The sequence below is a fragment of the Muscardinus avellanarius genome (genome assembly GCF_963383645.1).
Source record: "Muscardinus avellanarius genome assembly, chromosome: 3".
Lineage (NCBI taxonomy): Eukaryota > Metazoa > Chordata > Mammalia > Rodentia > Gliridae > Muscardinus > Muscardinus avellanarius.
Genome location: NC_137788.1, coordinates 27,896,788 through 27,917,320, shown reverse-complemented (window position 1 = coordinate 27,917,320; position 20,533 = coordinate 27,896,788). Strand labels below are relative to the sequence as shown.

At 44.4% G+C, this 20,533-nt stretch overlaps 1 protein-coding gene across 1 annotated transcript in view; it reads right to left on the bottom strand.

Annotated features, from left to right (window-relative positions):
• Positions 1–15,146: 15,146 nt before the first annotated feature.
• LOC308260824 (uncharacterized protein C1orf94) overlaps positions 15,147–20,533 on the bottom strand; it is a gene marked incomplete at both ends in the record, with an annotated part of 41,315 nt that continues 35,928 nt past the window's right edge. The window contains one exon of the mRNA XM_080692372.1: positions 15,147–15,222. Within this exon, the coding sequence (XP_080548498.1) occupies positions 15,147–15,222 (76 nt within the window). The remainder of the gene's footprint in view (positions 15,223–20,533) is intronic.

Below are 20,533 nucleotides of genomic sequence, written 5' to 3'. Positions count from 1 at the left end.
GTTAAAAATCACTGGTGCGGGTTACATATCACTTCAATTTCAATCAACTCAACAATCCCTGGTATACAGGATACTAAGTGAACAAAACTGACAAAGAGGCCTGTTCTCATGAAGCTCCGTTGTGTGTGTCTTTGATTACCCACTGAGTGGATTTTTTCCACCAGAATGTGAGGTTACTGAGAGCAGAAATTGGTTCTTATTTTTGGGACTCCAGCCTATCGGGGCACAAGGCCTGCTACCAAGATGCTTAGTGAAGGTGTTGTACTGAACAGACCTGAACTCCATATCCAGGTTGAACATGCACGTTCTCTATGGACACATTTCCCATCCCCACCCCCCACCCCTGAGCCCACATTAGGCATGCTAAGTGCTCTGCCCTCTTTCCCTTGGAAACCTCTCTTAATGTTGTTCCCTGGATGTGTTTGCTTCCCACTGATGCATAGAAAAAGTACTGCAGACATAGTCCCTTTAAAACAACACCCACTTATCATTTACCATCTCAGTATTTCAGGAGGCCAAGTCCAAGCACAGTGGCAGGGGTCTCTGCTCAGGGTTTCACACAGCTGAAACCAAGGTGACAGCTGCCTTTCTTCTCATCTAGAGCTCAGGGTCTCCCAAGCTCATTCAGGCTGTTGGCAGAATTGAGTGGCCTCCTCTCCATGGGGAATCACTCTCAGCTCCTGGAGGCTACTCTCCTGTCTTTGTGGCCTGGGCAACTCCATGTTCAAAGCCAGCAGTGGGGAACCTTCCCTGCATCTAATTCCTCTCATGCTTCCAATCCCCCTAATTTTGAGTGTCTCTCTCCAGAAAAGGGCCTCACCAATGTGTGTGTGTGTGTGTGTGTGTGTGTTAGTGGAGATTGAATCCAGGGGCATTCTACAGCTATACCCCCAGCTCTATTTTGTATTTTTATTTTGAAACAGTGTCTTGCTAAGTTGCTGAGGGCTTCGCTATGTTGCTGAGGTTGGCTTTGAACCTGTGATCCTCCTGTCTCAGCCTCCCTAGGACTGGAATTTTAAGTGTGCACCATCACACCTGGCTGAGCCTTGTCCCTTTTCAGGGCTTTTGTGATTGGGTCATTTAAAATGCCTTCTAATATAACCCAATCATGGAAGTGATATTTCATCATGTTCATAGATTTCTTCCTGCTCAGGATGGAGGAAGTTATAGAAAGGTATGGGCCTTTGAGGGTCATCTTAGAATTCTGCTGTCCACACTTAGGTTCCCCCAGTCCCCTTCAATTTCACTATCCCAACTTCCTCCTTTTAGTTCTCAGCTTAGATGTCTCGATTTAGTATTTACTTAATAACAGTTTGTGCTGCTTTTATTTTTTTCTGAGAGCCATGCACCACATTTTATATATATAATATTATATTTTCTTTTCTTAACAACCATAGAAAGTAGATGTTATTTTTATTCTTGGCATTTAGAATTTCCTCTGCCTAGCACTCTTCCCCCACATTATCTTCATGTTAATTCCCTCGCTCTTTTCTGGTCTTCATTCAAATATCTCCTTCTCAGAGAAGCCTTCCCTGATGACCCTCTTTAAAAATAGCTCATAGTAGAATGCCAACTAATGAATTCAGAAAAGAATGATGGAATTAAAAAATCACCATTGGGCAACCACTGAGTTAGTAACTTATTCAAGCAAGAATAATCAGTGGATGCTAAAACCAACACAACAATTATATAAGCTCAAAATATCCCCCCACCAAAAAAATACTTAATGGCTATTAGGAAAGAAATAGTGCCTTTATGCTGGAGAAAGTTAGTGAGCAGCACCTTAACCAGAGGATCAGAGTTAATATCACCAGTAATGGGATAAAGCTACCTCATGAGCATCCTAATATGATGTGCTGAGAGGAACACATCACTTCTGCAGTCCTCCTGTCACATCAGAAGTGCCCATATTGAGAGGTCACTCTGCAAAATAACTAGCCTGTACTTTTCAAGAACTTCAAAGTCATGAAAAGGAAAGAAAAGCTGAGCAACTACTCCAGATTAAAGAGAGATGACAACAAAGTGGAATGTGTGATCCTGGATGGGTCCCGGGCCAGGAAGGAACAAGCGCTTTAAAGGAAAATAAAGGACTTTATTGGCGCAACTGTTAAATTGTTAATGAGGTTTGTATATTGAGGAATAGCATCAATATTAATTTTGTGATTTTTCAAGCTATATTGCGCCTACGTAAAAAAAAAATGTCCTTGTTCTTAGAAAATTCATATTAAAGTACTTAGGGGTAAAGGAGCATCATATCAGCCATTTACTGTCAAATGGTTCAGAAAATAATAATATAAAAGAAAGAAGGATAAAGCAAACACAGCAAAATATTAAGTCAGGGTACCTGAGTAAAAGATACATGAGAGCTGTTTCTTGCAACTTTGCTGTCTATTTGAGATTACTTCAAAAAACAAAATTTACCAAAAGAAAAGAAGAGCTCATCACTCCATTCTTCACTCTTTTTGTGTGTGTGTGCATGGTCCTTATCATTACTGGTTATATAAATATAACTGTTTATATAAATGTATTTGGTACTGAGGATTGAACTCAGGGGCATTCTACTTCTGAGCCACACCCCCATCCCTATTATATTTTATTTTTTTATTTTGAGACAGGGTCTTGCTAGGTTGATGAGAATCTCATTAAGTAGCTGAGGTTTGCCTTGAACTTGCAATCCTTTTTTCTTGACTTGAAATTACTGGGATTACAGGCACACGCCACCACGTCCAACTAGAATGTATGTTATTTAACTCTTAGAACCAGCACAGAAAGTAGTATGTATTCCTCCCTGCCTTTACAATGGCCTCTAGCTGGAGCACTGTCCTCCTCCGGGTGCCTGCATGGACTCCCTCCCTCACCTCTCTCTGTTCTCCACTGAGCTGCATGGATAATAGCGGCCATGGCAATTTCTTCCTTGACTAGACTGCAAACTCCATGGGGGCAGGAATTCTTTGGCTGATGTTTTCTCAGCATTTTCCACAGCACCTGGTAAATCATAGACACTCGATAAATCTGTGTTGAGTGAAACACCTCCACTTCAGAAGAGAGACAGGAAAAATTGTAGATGGCAGAACCTCAGGAAAAATTGCAGATGGTAGAACCAGGCTTTGAATACAGATAGGATGATTTTGGAATCATTACCTACTCTGCTGTACTGACTCTGCTTTTCCAGGAAGCCCCTGGTTTGCCACATTCATAAGGAGACAACTATAGTAGGTAGCGTCTCACCTGACCTCCAAAAACCTCCACTTCCTGGGACTTATGCCTTTGGTGTGGACTAAATTTTGTAACTCACATCTAACAAAGTGAATGTGGAAAAAGTGTTGATTAGGTTAGATCCCAAATACTATGACTCCTTGCTGCCATGTTGTGAAATGCTCTCTGGAGAGGCCCACACCAAGGGAGGCCTCTAGCCAATGGCATACAAGAAAATGAATCCTGCCAACAGACACAGAAGTACTCACTTGGGAAGCAAATATTCCCCAGTCAAACCTTCCAATAAGACCACAACCCCGGCAGACAGCTGGGGAGATCCAGAAGCAGAGAACCCAGCTAAGCCATGCCCCAGTTCCTTACCCATAAAAAATTGCAAGACAATAAATGTTGGTGTTTTAAGACACTAAATCTTGGAGTAAATCATTCTGGTGCAATGGATATCAAATACTACAACCCTCTGCAGCTCTACAGTCCCTGTCCTTCCCTACAATCATAGAAATGCGTGGTATCTGTGTTTATCTGCATCTTCCACCCTCCCCATCGCGCACACTATAAACCCCAAGGGCACCAACTGTGATTTGCTTACCATCTTAGCATAGCACAGTGATGCTATTATACTTGGAACTCAATAAATGCTTGTTAAAAATTACTGAGGAGTATCTTGTTAGAAGTACATTTGTAGTTGGGTTTATACGTTAACCTATGAATGTAGTCCGCCCTCAGGCTCTGATCATGTTCTTGAATTTACAAAGCTTAGAAGCCAAACCTGAACCATGGGCACTTCTCCATAGCTTGGCTCCCCATGAGGCCCCATCTGGGTGGCCAGCTGGTCCCCTAGACAACATCTCTTCTCATCATCTCCAACATCGTAATTCTTAAAAATAGTGTTTGTAGTATTAAACCACACGAAAGGACAAAGTGACCTGCCCATCCGCCTGTTCTAATTAATATACTTTTAAACCTTTCAAGGAAAACCATTTCTCCTCCTTCCTTTACACCACAGAAAGATTTAGCCATAAAATTTCGGCTTAGAGTAATCACATCCTGAATCAATGGCTTCTTTTTTTGATTTTGAAAAAAAATCCCTCTAACATGTTCATTTTAATTTCAAAAATGCTATTTTAAATGGTAGGGAGCCTTTTAATTCCCCACTCCGGGTTATAAAAAAAATAATAGATAGGCAGAAATGTGTTATTAAAGCTATTTTTCTTGGCATTCTGGTAATTTAATAAACTGCTGAAGCTCAGCCTTAAGACTTTATGATGCAGCAAGAAGAAGACTTGTCTGTTGATTAATAGTTTCAGATCATCCCTCGCCCAATCCCTCTGCCTGCTGGGGTGATTCTTGAAGGACAACAGGTAATTTCTGAAGAATGAAGATTTGGGGAAACATCGTGTAAAAATGTCTCGTGCTAAGATTTTAATCGCCTCAGAAACCCTACCTACACTTCTTTGAGGCTGGAGGCGATAGAGAGCTGGTTGAGGTGAATCCCAGAAGATGGTCACTTCCATATTTGACAACTTCAGAGCAGTTCAGCAACCATGAGAAGTCTCCATGTCAAGGTCAATATCAGTTGTCTTTCTCTTCCCGACTGCCAAGACAAAATACTATAGACTTGGTGGTTTAAACAACAGAACTTTATCGCTCACAGTTTTGAAGGCTGAGAAGACCAAGGTCAAGTTGCCAGCAAGTAGGTTCCTTTCTGAGACCTCTTCTCCGAGCTCGTAGGTGGTCGCCATTTCACTCTGGTCTTGTGACCTCTTTGGGAAAATCTTCTGGAATTGTTGTTGTTTGGGTTTGTGAATGTTGTTTGGGTTTGTTTGGGTTTGTGTGTATATGTGGTACTAGAGATCAAACCCAGGGACGCTCTACCTGTGAGCTACACTTCCAGCCCTATTTTAGGGTCTTGTTAAGTCACCAAGGGCCAGCTTAAATTGCTGAGGCTGTCCTTGAACCTGTGATCCTTCTGTCTCAGCCTCTCAAGTACTGATATTACAGGAGTGTGCCACTGTGTCCCGTTTTGTATGTCTGTCTTATAAAGACACTAATTCCCACTTTCAAGACCTCATCCAACACTAATTATCTCCTAAAGATAACTAGGCCCCACCTCCAAAAACCATCACACTGGGGTTAGGAATTCACACCTGTGAATTGGGGGAGGATTCAAACATTCAGTGCATAACAGTGGGCGTTCCAGTTACTAGGCCTGTTACTTGGATCCAAACCCACTCCTAATGATTGTGAAACTATAAACCATCTCTGTTTGCCTGCTGGTCCTCTGGTAGGCTCTGCCAATAAGGGGCCCTACAAGGAGAACGAAAGCTAGAGGGTCAAGAAGGTTGTTTATTCCTGATTGGGTCCTATTCTGCTCAGCATCGACAGTTTTTCTCCCAATGTTACAACCAGTTTGCCATTTTCCAAACACTTGCAAAACCAGCCTCATGTGTCTCCATTGAAACTAGTACCAGTAGGCTACTGCCATTTTCTCACAGATATGGGTCCCTTCCCTACAGGGTCCTCCCCTGAGCCCAGATACAGGAACCAGGCAAATAGCCCTGTTTCCCAGATCCAGATGTTTGATTTCCAGCTCCCCAAGGCTCCACCTCCAGCCTTTATGGCTTTTGGTTTGGTTTGGTTTAGTTTGATTTGCTACTGGGGATTGAACACAGAAACATTCTACCTCTGAGTTATACCTACAGACCTTTTTTATTTTTTATTTTGAAACAGGGTCTCAAGTCGCTGACGATCTCTCTAAGTTGCTGAGACTGGCCTCTAACCTGTGACCCTCCGGTCTCAGCCTCCCAAGTACTGGAATTATAGGCAGCCACCACACCTGGCTGCCTTCTCAGTGTTAATAATTCTACCTGCTTCCCTTTGAGTGATAGCTGCTTCTTGCAGTTGCTACTTTGGGTTACCATTGGGATTCTTTTTATGCCGTTTCAATTTTTTAATACAAAGTTAACCATTATTTATATTAAATTCTTTCTGCTAAAATAACCAAAGTCACTTCTGGCTCCTGCCTTGGCCCTGACTGATAGTGGGAGCTTGGCCCCATTCATTCGAAAGAAAGATGCAATCCTACAAAATATAGACAGGCCACCTTTGCCTTCTCTAGGACTGTTTCTTCCTTTGTAAAGTGAAGCAAACCATAAATATGTTTCATTTATGAGACTGACCCCAGTAAGCCAAAATTCTATTTCTTACTTTGGTAATGCCTGGGCAGTGTGGTTTGCTCCTTGTTAAAGCCGTTCTTCTTTCAGCCAGTTAGCTCTGTGAGGGCAGAAAATATGATTGCCCATCTGTGCAACTCAGCACCTCACATCAGCCTGGTGCAAGGGAGGTGGTCAATAGATGTCTGCTAAGTAACTGAAGGAGCAAATAGAAGAACGGACAGGTGGGAGGAGGGATGGACGGAGGGAGGGAGGGATGGCTGTTTTGGTGGTACCTCATCTCAGGCACATCTAGTAGTGGGAAGAAGAAAGACTTTTGGAAAACTTAACATTCCTTCACTTTTGACCACATCAGTTAGGATTAGGATTGACTGAATAAAAGAGGGTCAAAATAACTCTGGTTTCTAATAGGAGTTCACTTGCCTCTCATGGAAACAAAGCCCAGGAATGGGCTCCGGGGCTTGTCTGGCAACCCTGCTGTCAGAGAGGTTCTAAGAGGCCCAGCCCCTTCGGTCTTATTGCTCTGCTGGCTCATGATATATCTTGTCCCTCCAGAAATCACACAGGGCACTTCTGCCGCTATCCCATTTGGCCAGAAGGGAGCTGCAAATTCTAGTCGGTCAGGCGTCAGTTTGAAAGTGTGGTTCAGTTACAAAGGAGAGATTGTGCGATGCAAATTTGACACCAACTGGCAAGCCATGTCAGTCCAAGGAACAAATGACACAGAGTGAGATTGCTCTCCCAAAGGGACTTTGGAGGATGATTTGAAGGCTTAGACGCCCTTGCTCCAGGCAGCACCCCACCAGCACTCCCTACAGAAGGGTCCCACACCACTTCCCTGCGGTCCTCAGTTTCTGCCCTCCACTTCTTATGACAGTGGCTTAATATTGGAAAATGACAGGCATCTTTTTTCTTTGTGCATGGTACTAGGGATTGAGCCCAGGGATATTCTACTTCTGAGCTTTAACCCCAGCCCTTTCTGTTTTTTTTTTTTTTTTGTTTTGTTTTGTTTTTTTGCTTTGAAATAGGGTCTTATTAGGTTGCTGAGAGTCTCAATATATTGCTGAGGCTGCCTTTGAACTTGTAATCCGCCTGTCTCTGCCTCCCTAGTACTGGGATTACAGGTGTGCGCCACCATGCCAGGCTACAGAAATCTTAATTGTCTGAAAATAAAGCCATTAATCATATGATGTAGGTTCTAAAAACATTTGTTCACTTAGGCTTGCTGCTAGCAGCAGGGAGACAGGAGAAAAAGTGGGTGAGACTGTTGAGTTTTAGTCACTTGCCAAATACTGTAAATAACTTAGTCACTCTGAACCTTAATTTTTGCATATGCAATAAATATATATCTCACAGAGTTATTATGAACATTAGATAATAAAGGTGATGTATATAGCACAGTGCCTGTTCCCTTGAAAGTGCTCAATAATTAGTAGCTGTGATTATTTTATAAAGAATTTCTTGAACCCACAGAAATACACTAATCCTTAACTTTGTTACTTAAGCCAAACATGGGTTATCACTAATTACCACTAGTTTTTGAATTTTGTTTTTGTTTTGTACTAGGAATTGAACCCACGGTACGTTCTACCTCTGAGCTACACCCCTAGTCATTTTTAATTTTTAAACAAGATCTCACTCAGTTACTGGGGGACATCACTAAATTGCTAAGGCTGGCCTCTAACTTGTGATCCTCCTGTCTCAGTCTCTCAAGTCCTGGGATTATGGGCACGGATCACTCTGCCCGGCTTTGTTGCTAGATTTAAGATTTTCAAATGGGGTTGTCCCAGAGAGGGAGGCTGTGGGGGTTATGACTTGAAACAGATTATAAAAGAGTTAGATGCAGGGACCCAGGATGTTAGGAGAGCAGACATCACTTGTCGGACCCTCTGAACTGAGCTAGGCGTGCCTGACACATGTTCTCTTAGTGCCCAGTCTGTGCCCTTGATAAGATCATCAACTTTTGTAGTAATTATTATTTTAATGACCATGCTTAGAAATTCCGTGTCTGTCTTTCCCACCACTGGACCTCATAAAGTAAGTTTACAGAAATATGTACATGCTTGAATGAAGGAGGTGGGGATGGGATTGTTTTGAAGGAAAGCAGAGAGGGGCTTGGAGTTTGTGATCCCCCCTCAGAATTTACCATCCTGAACTAGGAAAAGCACTCAGGGTGCCTCTTCACAGTACTCCCAACCATTTCTGGGATCCCCTGAGAGATGATCAGGGTTGGGGAGGGCAACATGTTGAAAACACATTGGGCATTGGTGCCGGGCCCTCCCTTAGCTAAGTTTCCTCTCAAGAACTTCCTAAAATGTTCCTAAGAACTTCTTGAGGCTATAATGGCTCTAAAGAGTCTGATTCTCACACAGCCTGGGACAAGGGCTTGGGCAGCTCTGGCCTCCAGCTGTGTCAGAAGGGAACGCAGCACCATTCAGCAAGCATTTTGACACCTACCCTACCGTGCGCCAAACATACTAGATGACATTCCACATGCAAATCTCTCTCTTTAATGTATATACTTATTTTTTAAAGTAATACATGCACATGGTTTAAAAATGGTAAAAGGCTCACAAAAAAAGGTATCAATCCTTGTGCCACTCTCCCTCCCCTTCCCCCGCCAAACCCATCCTGCATCTCATGGGCAAATCTCTCACCATCCTACCCCTGTATTCTGGTGTTCTTTTAATTCATTTGTTTAATCATTTATTTATTTGGTACTGAAGATCGAACCCAGAAGCACGCTACCACTGAGCTACAACCCAAGCCCTTTTTCTTTTCCTTTTTTTCTTTTTCTTTTTTGGTGTGTTTTTATTGGTGCATTATAGTCTCCCATCATAATGTAAATCATTATGGATTGGCAATGACATACATGTACACGAAACTTGGTTTCTCCCGTCCCCATTTCCCTCCTTCCCAATACAGAGTACCAGATTGACATTGGTATACAGTCACGCGTATACACATAGTCTATGGTAGTATTTTCATTAATGAAACCCAGTCTTCCTCCTCTCCTACCCTTATATCGTCTCCCTAAAGCTAATCTAGGTATCCATCAACAGATGAATGGATTACAAAACTATGGGAAATACACAGTGGAATTCTACTTCATAATAAACAAAAATAAAATTATGTCAATTGCAAGAAAATGGAAGGACCTGGAAAACATTATGTTGAGCGAGACTAGCCAATCACAGAGAGTGTAGGGTCATATATTTTCTGTAATATGTGCTGGATAGGAAGTAATTGGAATACAAGAGAGATTTTATTCTGGTGTTTGACTCCAGATTTCGAAATGATTCTGTGAACTCCACTGTTTCTTTAATGTTCCATTCTAGATGTTACTTCCTCTTTTGACAGACAAGGACTTTGCCCTTTTCCCACTCTTCTTTCTGCTCCCATCTCCCCACCATAGTTATCCCCCCATTCTCACTTATATCTACATTTGAGCCTTGTATGACTATGACCACGTAAATATTGTTCACTGCTGAGTTAGTAACACTTGTGTCATTTTTTATAAATTTATAGTTAAATCTTCCCACCTCACCAGCTGCTATAGAACAATTCTCAATACAATTTTACAGACTCAACTCTGAGTAACCTACCGTTTTTTCTGTCCTCCAGCCCTGCACCAACACACTCCTTTCTGGAAGTCGCTCACTTCCTGCTCCAATCTGTACCAGCTCACCCAGGCTGCTCTGTTTCTTGATTCCTAAACTAAGTCCTTTCTTCTTCCTCACCCCGGGAATCACCTGACTTTCCCTCCAGAACTGGATGTGCTTTCCTGGAGTCCACGGCTCCTTTCTTGCTTTAGCCCCCTGTCTTACTGGAGCATACCCTTTCCTAGCTTCTGTCAAAACTTCAAGGAGGCAATTTTTCTTTGCATATCTGAACACATCTTCATTCTACCTTCTCTTCTGTTAAGAGTTTGTGGTTATAATTCTAGGGGTTTGAATATCATTTCCACTCAAAGTTTCAACCTCTTTGTCCCAGGATCTTGTAGGTTCCGGTGTTACTGTTGAGAAATCTGATGCCAGTCTGATTCTTGAGCATTTGTATGTTCAAGGTCTTTCTGAAGATTTTAGCATTTTGTCTTTATCCATAGTATTCTCAGATCTGAAATTCCATAAAGATATGCCTTGATAGAGGTCTTTTTCATTCATTTTGCTAAGCCCTGGGTTGGACCATCCCATCTGGGAAGTTTTCACGCTTCTATTTTTTGTAACCTATCTGCCCTTCTCTATTTTTACTCTGAAGCCTAGACTTCTGTTAGCCAGATATTGGGTCTTTTGGACTTACCCTTGCTTTTTTTCATTCCTCTTATCTCCTATAATGTGTCCCATGTCATTTTTCATTCTTTTCATGAGATTTCGCTGATGTAACTTCCACCCCTTTCACTAAATAAATCAAACCACTTATCACTGTTTTAATTTCCAAAAACACTTTCTTGTTTTTATTTTTCAAAAAATACACATGCAGATATTGCCCTTATTTTTAAAACACGGTTTTCTCTTATCTCCTATATTGTGTATCTCTCTCTCTCTCTCTCTCTCTCTCTCTCTCTCTCTCTCTCTCTCTCTCTCTCTCTCTCCTTAGTTCCCTTTCGCCTTTGCTTGCTTTGATGTATTTCTTTCTTCTTGGAAACTTCCTACTAAGTATCACATCCTGAGAGTTGATTGGAAGCTCTTTGGGTTTTTTGAAATGTTTATTTGTGTGTTGCAGTTGTACAGCACAGTGAGGTTCAGTGTGATACAAACACACACGCATGCACAGCTTTGGTTGTACTTCCCTCCACATCCCATCCCAATGTCCTGTTCTTCCTCACCATACCTGCTGGTGAAACTAGCAGTACCTTCCTACATTGCCATTTATACTTGAACTCTTTCTTCCTCATCCCTCCCTTTCCCCCTCCCCCCCTCACTCCCCCAATTCCTCTCCACTATTCTACTGGTCTATCTCCACATTTATCCAAAATTCTTTGTGTTTCCTGTTTGCTTTTTACTTCCACAGGTGGAAGAAAACAAACAACCCACGACAAAGGGCATGGATTATAGGTTACAGCCACAGTTACCTTCAAGGATGATTAGGGCAATTCAGGGTCCAGGGGACCCTCCAGACTCCTGCTTCTTGGCGAGAACCTAGCTGCTGCTATCTGGCTGTGTATGCATATTTCACTGGATCGCCTTTTTCCACCTGGATCCCTCATCTCCATAATCCTAACACATGGTCCTAAGTCACCTCCCCTCCAAAAAAATGTCTGTCTCCTATAGACCTGTCTGTGGCCCTTGACTCTGTTGGGGCAGGATAGGAGCTACTTATTCCACCAACCCCTTGTCTCCAGGCTCAACTCTCATGCTGGCCAGCACCTGGAAGCTTCATCTCCTGGGACTTTCAGGGCTGTGCAGGGAACCATGCCTTGCTCCTCGTTGATGTCTCCTTGGCAAACACTTCAACATGATCTTCTCACTTACCATCCTTCCACTTAATTTCTGCCTTTGGATATGGGACAAATTGCTGACTTCTCCTGGTTCAGTGAGGTTAGAATTTGTATAGGTTTTCCTGATATTTGGGAGTGAGTTTCAAAAGAAGAGGAACAGAAACAAAGCATGCGCGTGTGTGTATGAATGGGGACTGACCCCAGAGCCCCTTTCCCTCTGAGCTACACCCCCAGCTCTTTTTTATTTTTACACTTCTATTGCTGTATTATAGTCTCACATAATAATGTAAATCATAGTGAGAGTGACATACGTACACATAGCACTTGGTGGGCTTTCCCTTGGCTCCCTCTCTACCTCCCCCTTCTCTATATAAAATATTAAGTTAGGCCAGGCGTGGTGGCGCATGGTGGTAATCCCAGCATTCAGGAAACTGAAACCGGAGATCACCATTTGCGGACAGCCTCAGCTACTTAGTGAGGCCCTCCACAACTTAGACCCTGTTTCAAAATAAAAATAAAAAATAAAAATAGGGCAGGGGTTGAAGCTTGGAGGTCGAATGCCCCTGGGTTCCATCCCCAGACCCACACAAAAAAAATTGAGTTATGCATTGGTATTCTCACATATGTACATAATGCCAGTGGACGTGTTTCCTTCATTATTTCTCCGTCTCCCCCTCACACTCCCGCAGACCTCCTCCCTCGCTCCACTGGGGTTTCTCCTCCATTACCTACAGTTCCTCTGGCATCCCAATGACTCCCCGGCTTCCGTCTATGAGAGAAAACACATGACCCTTCACTTTCTATGACTGGCTAACCTCACATAATATTCTCCAGGTCCATCTATTTTCCTGAAAATAACATAATTTTGTTCTTATTTATGCTGAGTAGAATTCCATTGTACATATATCCCATAATTTTGTAATCCATTCATCTGTTGATATACCTGTGTTGGTTCCATAATTTGGCTATTATGAATTATGCTCCTATAAACATGGATATGTATGTATTACTGTAATGCTCTGATTTCAGTCCCTTTGGAAAGATACCCAGGAGTGGTATAGCTGGAGCAGATGGTGGATCTATTCCTAGTTTTCTGAGGAATCTCCACACTGACATCCATAGTGGCTGTACTAAATTAAAAAACAAAAAAAACAGGCTCTTGTTAAGTCACCGCATTCTGGCCATGAACTCATGATCCTCCTCTCTCAGCCTCTCTACTATTGGAATTACAGCCATGCGTCACCATTCCTGGCTTCCTCTACTGTCTTCAAACCACAAGTCTACATTGAGTAGACATTGAGACTACAGGGAGTCTGTATTATCTTTTAATCCTCATGACTCTTACCATTGCCATTAATAGAACTGGACTTCAGAGAGGTTAAGTTCTCTGCCAAGGTCAAAGTTGGGAAGGGACTAAGAAACCAGATCTGGCCGAGGACAAATCCAGGTTCTTACTCTCTCCTGCCTCCCAACTTGCTGAAGTCAAGCAAGGGTGGTAAACTGTAGTCAAACTTGGATTAATACCTGGACGGATAATTTGAAGACACCCTTAGTGGGATACTGTTAATCAAGGATATCAAAAAGAAACAAGAAATACTTAAAGTACAGGCTGAAGGACCCATAGGAAACCCCAAATTTAGACTATGGGGAAAAGGAAAAGACATTAGTCCTAATGAAACTTGGGAGAGAAATTTATACCCAAGAATCCAGAAGGAAAGGCCAGTGAGGGCAATGGAGTCATTCCGTGAGGGTAGGAGAAACACTGCTGTGGGCTGGGTGTGCAGAACTATATAATCCTGGTACTTGGGGGTCTGAGACAGGAGGATAGCAGTTTCAAGGCCAGTCTCAGAAACTTAGCAAGGCCCCTAGGAATGTAGTGAGACCCTGTTTCAAAATGAAAATTAAATAGGGATAGGGGTAGAGCTCATAGGTAAAATGCCCCTGGGTTCAATCCCCTGAACCACAGAAAAAAAAGGAAGGAAGGAAGGAAGGAAGGAAGGAAGGAAGGAAGGAAGGAAATTTTGGGTACCAGCTTAAGCCCACTCTAAGACATGATGTCTTCCAGTCCGCCAGCCTCTTGTTGCTATCAGGACTAGGGCTTCTAATGATTCATAGACCTGGATCTCACTCTGAGGCTCAGCTTCCAGGTAACTAACACGGTTGTGCCTAGTTCATTTTTCTTAGACTAAAGAGTAATTTCCTTGCATTAGCCTCTCTTTAATTTTGTCTTGTTAGTGTTTGTTAAAGCATAGCCCCTGGGTTTCATTTTACAGACCAACTCTGGTCAGTGATGGCTGCCTGGAGCACCACAGGAAGAATGATTCTGCCCATGCTCAGGGGAATCAAATGCAGCCACTGATTAGTGATGCCTGCCCTGGGTGTAGGCGAGGAGAGCGAAAGGGCAAAAGCTATCACTAATTCATACAGTTTCTTCTTCCCAGATTCCTGTCCTCCATTAATGTGACTGCATGCTCTCAATGCTGCCCCTCAAGTCACTGATAAGAGTTGGGTAAGACAAATTCAAGGACAGTGCCATCGGGTGCAGCATCGAGAATAGGTTGGCCCTGATGTACACCCATCAGACGTCATTGGTCACTTAAGACTCATTTTGACATTGTTTTCCAGGTCACATGTTCCCATCCTGTGTTCAAGAGAGATTTTCTGTAAAACCTCCACTTAGGATAGAGCAGAGGAGGCACGTTCCTTTCATGATGCCCATTCTCGAGAGGCATGAATCAGTGTGTTGGGGAGTGAATATCTCAGAGTGGGAAAGAAATAAGCCCTCAAGCTCCCGAGGCCCAAGGTCCCACATTTAGACAGCAGCACTTGGAAGACTCCAGCCCAGGGTCTTCTTCCAGGTCCTGAGGAAATATTGAATCTTATGGGGAAGACAAGGGGTAAAGATTACACAGATCACCACCAAGAAATAAATAGGCACACGCCATTGCAAGCAGCTCATATTTTATCATAAAATACAAACTTTCTGAAATTAAGTACCTTACTTCTAGTTTATCAACAACAACAACAACAACAAAAATAACAACAAAAGAAATGACTCGTGTTAACTAAGTAACTCAGGTACACGTGTGGCAGAGCAAGTAAGTGTGAAAAGGAGGGTGTGCCTGCGGTCTGCGCTGTGCGTGACGGGGCCGCATCTGTCAGTGCTGGTCAGCAGATGGATCCGGTCTTGCTGTTTTCTGTCTGTGACCTGGTCGGAATCTTGGCTTTCCAAACTTCATACCAAGCTGCTGCAGAAACCAGAATTCCAGAGCCCATAGCCCCGATCCAAGGGCTGAGGGGGAGGAAGGAAAAGAGAAGGAAGTCTAAAAATTTATGCCATTCCCACTGGAGGAAAAATAGGGGCTGTTCACCAGGGCCCCACCAGACGTCGAGCTGAACCTGGAAGAGAGGAAGGAGGGGTGCCATGGTGAGCATTCTGATGTTATTATAGAGATGGGGGGGGGAGCAGAATATATTAATTCTGTGACTGTCAAAGACTATGAAGACCATGACAGACTTGGAGGCTGAAAGCTTTCGCATAATAAGAAAAAACTTTGGCTCTGGGGAAATAAAATATTAAAACGACATAATTAGAGGACAATAAAGAGCTTCTTCTGCCACTAACTTGGACCAGGAAGCCCCTGGGAGCCGGTGAGGATTGTTTCTATGGGGCCGACACATTCCATGCCAGAACCACAGAGCTGGAAATCTCCCTGGATCTGAGCACCTTACCTGTATGCCTAGGACCGCTCCACCTGCCTAAGAGGACAAGCTGTGTTTTCAGGAGAGTCCAGGACACCCGAGAGCACAGGGAGCAAGTCCTGTATTAGAGCTGAGAGTCCACACAACCCCAGGCGACTTCCTCTCTCACCAGCACCTGGCTAAACCAGGAGGCTCCATCTCTTTGCATCTGAGGAGCCTTAAGACATCATCGAGTGCCAGGAAGGAGGAGCTCAGAGGACTTGAGCCTCACCTTCTTGGAGCAGAAATGCACCTGCCTCTGCTTTTTCTCCTGGCACGCTCCTACCCACACTGCAAAAGAGGGTTCAAAGCTGTCTCCTCTGAGAAGCCTGCCCTGGCCTCTCCAGACAGAGTGATTTATTCATACTTCTGGGGTCTGATTGCAATTTCTTCACTCATCTGCTAGGAGACTTTGAATGAATGGGAACAGAGCTCACGACAAATTGCCGCAGAGCAAATGGCTAGCTTTAGTCTAATCTAGGGATTCTCAACCACTTTTCAGCTGGGCAGATGCATATTACAAAAGAGATCCACATTCAAGGCGCCCTCCCATGAACTGATGCAACAATACAAGTGGAGGGGTGGTGGGGCGGCGGGAGAAGCAACGGAAACAGACTCCTGCATTAATTTGCAGGGCCTCCACTGGGAAATAGATCTGTCACTCTCTGGGAGCATCCGTGGCCCAGCTAGGCTTTGGGTTTTGTTTCATCCCTTCTCACTAAAATAAGTTCCATCAGAACAGGATCAGCACCAGGGCTGGTCACTCAGTGCCCAGCCCCGAACCTGGCATGAAGTAGGTGCCTGCTAAACAACAAATACTAGTAGTAACCACATCTCTTTTTCTCTCTTTCAAAAATCACATCAGAATATAAATAATTAGAAGTGATATTATTTTAGGGAGACCTTGGATTCCACTCTGATTTATACAATAATGTCATAACCCATAACAGTTATGAGTAAACAAATGGCCCCTGACTTGTCTCCGCATCACCACACCCATGCATCTAGGTCCCCCAAGTTCAGAGCTTCAGATCAGATCAACTGTCAAAGGCCGGGTCCCTCCAATATGTGCACTAGAGGGCCAGGAGGAAGGAGAGCTTCTCCGGTGTGATGAACGTGTGCCCTGGCTTGCCTGGGACAACCTCTACAGTGCTGTTTCTGGTGTCCTTATTACTTGGGTCCCTTTTAATACTCAAATTTATTATTGCATGGAAGATAATTATAGGATTACCTCACACTGATGGAGGTATGCAAACTGACTGGACAGAGGCCAGGCAGGGGTCTCCTCCAACTCCTTTGAGAACGTGGAAGCCCCTTGCTCCTTTGTCCCCCACTCCACACACGTTCATCTCTTGCTTTCTCCCCTTTCTGTCTCCCAGACCAAACTCTCCATGTGGGCCCATGTATTCTTCCTGGTGTAGCCTCACCTAGATCTTATTCCTCGGGGCAATACTGGTTACCCCAACAGCACCCCTGTGCCTCCTGCTTCTATGTTCCCTCTGGCAGTTATTTATCCTTCCAGCTTTTCTCCAGGAAACATGTCCTACACTGGCTTCTGGCAGGTACTCTGCCTGGTTCTCCTGCTGTTTCCCCCACAGCACTAGAGGCTCCTTCCTAGAGCCTCTGTGGGTCCCCAGAATCTCCCCGTCTTCCCACCTACTGGATGCCCCAGGGCTCAGTCCCTGGGTCTCTTCTCTATGTACACATACTCCTGGCAATCTCATCCCATCCCATCTATATGCTAATGACTCCCAGACTTTCCTCTGAGCTCTAGACTCCTCCATCTACCTGCCCATCAACAGTTCCACTCTAACAAACATCTAACAAACATCTCCAAGTTCACATGTCCAAGAACAAACTTTTTTTTTTTCTTCTGGCAGTACTGGAGTTTGAACCCAGATACTCACACATGCTAGACAAGTGCTTTTCCAATGAGCTGTAACCCGACCTTTTCTCTTGTCTTTTTATCTTATTTTGTGACAGAGTCTTACCTATGTTGGCCAGGCTACTCTAGAACTTGAGATCCTCCTACCTCAACCTCCCTAACAGCTGGGATCTAGGCATGCACCACCGTGCCCAGCTAGGAAACAAACTCTTCCTTTGTGGGGGGATTGGGAGTTGCTTGGGATTGAACCTAGGAGTGTTCCAAGTTATACCTCCAACCCTATTTTACTTTTTGTTTTGTAACACAGTCTCACTACTGTGAGAGTCTCCCTACTTGCCTGCCTCCCTACTTGCTCCCTAAGGCTGGCCTCCAGCCTTCCATCCTCCCATCTCAGTCCCCCAAGTACTGGGATTCAGGCCTGCATCACTGCACCAGGCAGGACCAAACTCTTGGTAAGCAGATCCTTGCTCTAGTGGTGTTGACACTGGCATTCTGGCATCGCCATGCATCCATTTATACAAGTCCAAAACCTAGGAATCTACATTCCTCTTTTTCCACATTCCACGTGGGACCATCAAGTTCTATCAACTCTGCCAAGGAAATGAAAGTCGCAGGTCTTTTAATTTGTCCCTTTCCCTTGCAATGCTGGGGACTGAACCAGAGCTTCACACCTGCTAGAGAAGTGCTTTTTTTTTTTTTTTTTTTTTTTTTTGGTGGTACTGGGAATGGAACCCTTCTACCTCTGGGCTACACTCCCAGACATACATATATATATATATATATATATATATATATATATATATATATATATTTTTTTTTTTTTTGGAAACAGGTTCTCTTAAGCCAGCGAGGCTGGCTTTGAACCTGCGTGATCCTCCTGTCTCCGCCTCTCAAGCGCGGGGATTACAAGCGTGCGCCACCACAGCCGGCTAGACAAGTGCTTTAAAAAAAAAAAGAGAGAGACAGTATTTAGGGCTTCTGACCTGCCCATCTTGCATTATTTCTTATCCCCATAGTCCATTTTATATAGAAAATTAGAATATTTCCTTGCCAATTTCAAGGCCTTCCTGGCGTCCCACTATTTGTTTTTATTTTTTGTTTTGATATTAGAGGCTGAACTCAGGTGTGTTCAACCTCTGAGCTATACCTCCAGCCCTGTTTTATTTTTTATTTTGAAACAGGGTCTCACTAACATGCTGAGGGTCTCGCTAAGTTATTGATGCTGGCCTCAAACCGACAATCCTCCTATCTCAGCCTCCTGAGTACTAGAATTATAGACATGTGCCACCATGCCTGGCCCCATTGTTCTTAAAAGAAAACTCTTCCCAGGCCTACCAGGCCCTATCTACCCGTCCCTGGCTGCATCTCTGATTTCAGTTCCACCCACTCTCCCCATCCCTCCTTGTAATCCAGCCACATGCACCCATCTGGGAGCCTCTGTGCTTTCAAGTCTTCCTGCTTATCCCCCATATATATGCGTGGTCCACTCTCTCATCTCATTTAGATCTTGGCATAAGAGTCCTCCCTTGGTTCTCCCATCCTTTATCCCCAGCTCCTGACATTGCACCTTTGCTTATCTCATATTTTCTATGTCCCCTCACCCCCAGCATATACTTTTTCTGTCTTATTCACACCAGTACCTTAGACAGTGCTAGGCACGAGAAGATGCATGGCTTGTTTTGTTTTTTTAATGAAAAGTCATCGCCTTTGGAGACAAAGACCAGCACACCCCCCCCCCCCCCGGCATCACTGTGCTGACTCTGCTGTCCTGCCTTCCCACCCTCTGGGGGCTCCATTCCTGCCAGATGACTGCCCCTCCCTCTCCAGTGTCTCTTCATTTCTCAGACTCCCCTTCCTGCTTCCCCCCCTTCTCTGCAGACCTCCAATCTTGGCCATGTGTGTGAATGTATGTATCTCTCTGTGTGTATGTGTGTGTGGCCCTGGGGCTTGAACCCAGGGGCATTCTACCTTGGCACTACACCTCCAGGCTCATTTTTTTTTTTTTTTTTTAGAAACAGAGTCATACTAGGTTGCTGAGAGCTCACTAAGTTGCTGAGACTGTCAACCTGTGATCCCCCTGTCTCTGCCTCCCAAGTACTGGGATTGCAGGCCTGTTTCACCATGCCTGGCTTCTTCCCACCACTCGTCATGCTCCCAGCCAGTGCCTCCCAATGTCCACCCTGCCTCAGCGAAGACTCATTGGGTCTACCACCCCTCCCAAGGACAGCCGGTCCAGCCTCTGCAGTGAGTCTCTTCCTGAGCCCACAATTTCAGGGTGGACTGTGTGGCCTGCAGGTTGTTTGTTAGGGTCCTCCCCCGCCCCCAGTCTCATTCATTCTCACCTCCAGGAAGGCCATGGCCCCTCCTAAGAGCCCTTGTGTCATCTCCAGACCACGCCCCATTGCCTTCCACCCATCAATACACTCTGCTGAACAAAAACCTTCATTGGCTCCCCAAGCCCAGCGGCCAAGAGCTTGCAATAATCCAAGCACAATCTCCCCGTTCCAATCCCATTTTCTACCTTTTCCAGGAACAAATCTAATGTTTCGACCAGGCATCTTTATCTGGGGGCCTCCAGCTCACCCTGTGCCTCCCTGCCTGAGAGGTCCTCTCCCAATCCTGCTCCCAGGAACTCGCCCTGCAGGGAGGTGTGTGTGTGTGTGGGGGGGGGGGTCTTGCCTATGGCCTCAGGCCACCTTGATGGCCTTCATTTTGCCAGGGCCCTAACATTGTTGTACCCTCCCTCATCTCATCTGATCTCGGCCCTATGAAGGCAGGAAGCGTGTCCTATTCATCTGTGGGTCCCCGACAGGTTAAATTCAAATTACATGAATTAACACAACACTTCCCAGGGTATGCTGGGTGCAACACGCCATGATGTGCGGCTCCACAGAAAGAAGAGAGGGAGGGAGGAAGAGGATAAAAAAAATAAAGAAATAACAAGATAAAAGGGGTTGTGGATATGGTGTTTGAATAACACTATCGACCACCTTCCTGAACATTTCCTACGCACCCTAGGAAATCAAATGATCTGAGGATTCCAGCAGTTAAGAAATCTGTTTATCTTTGTCTCTCACAGCGTTT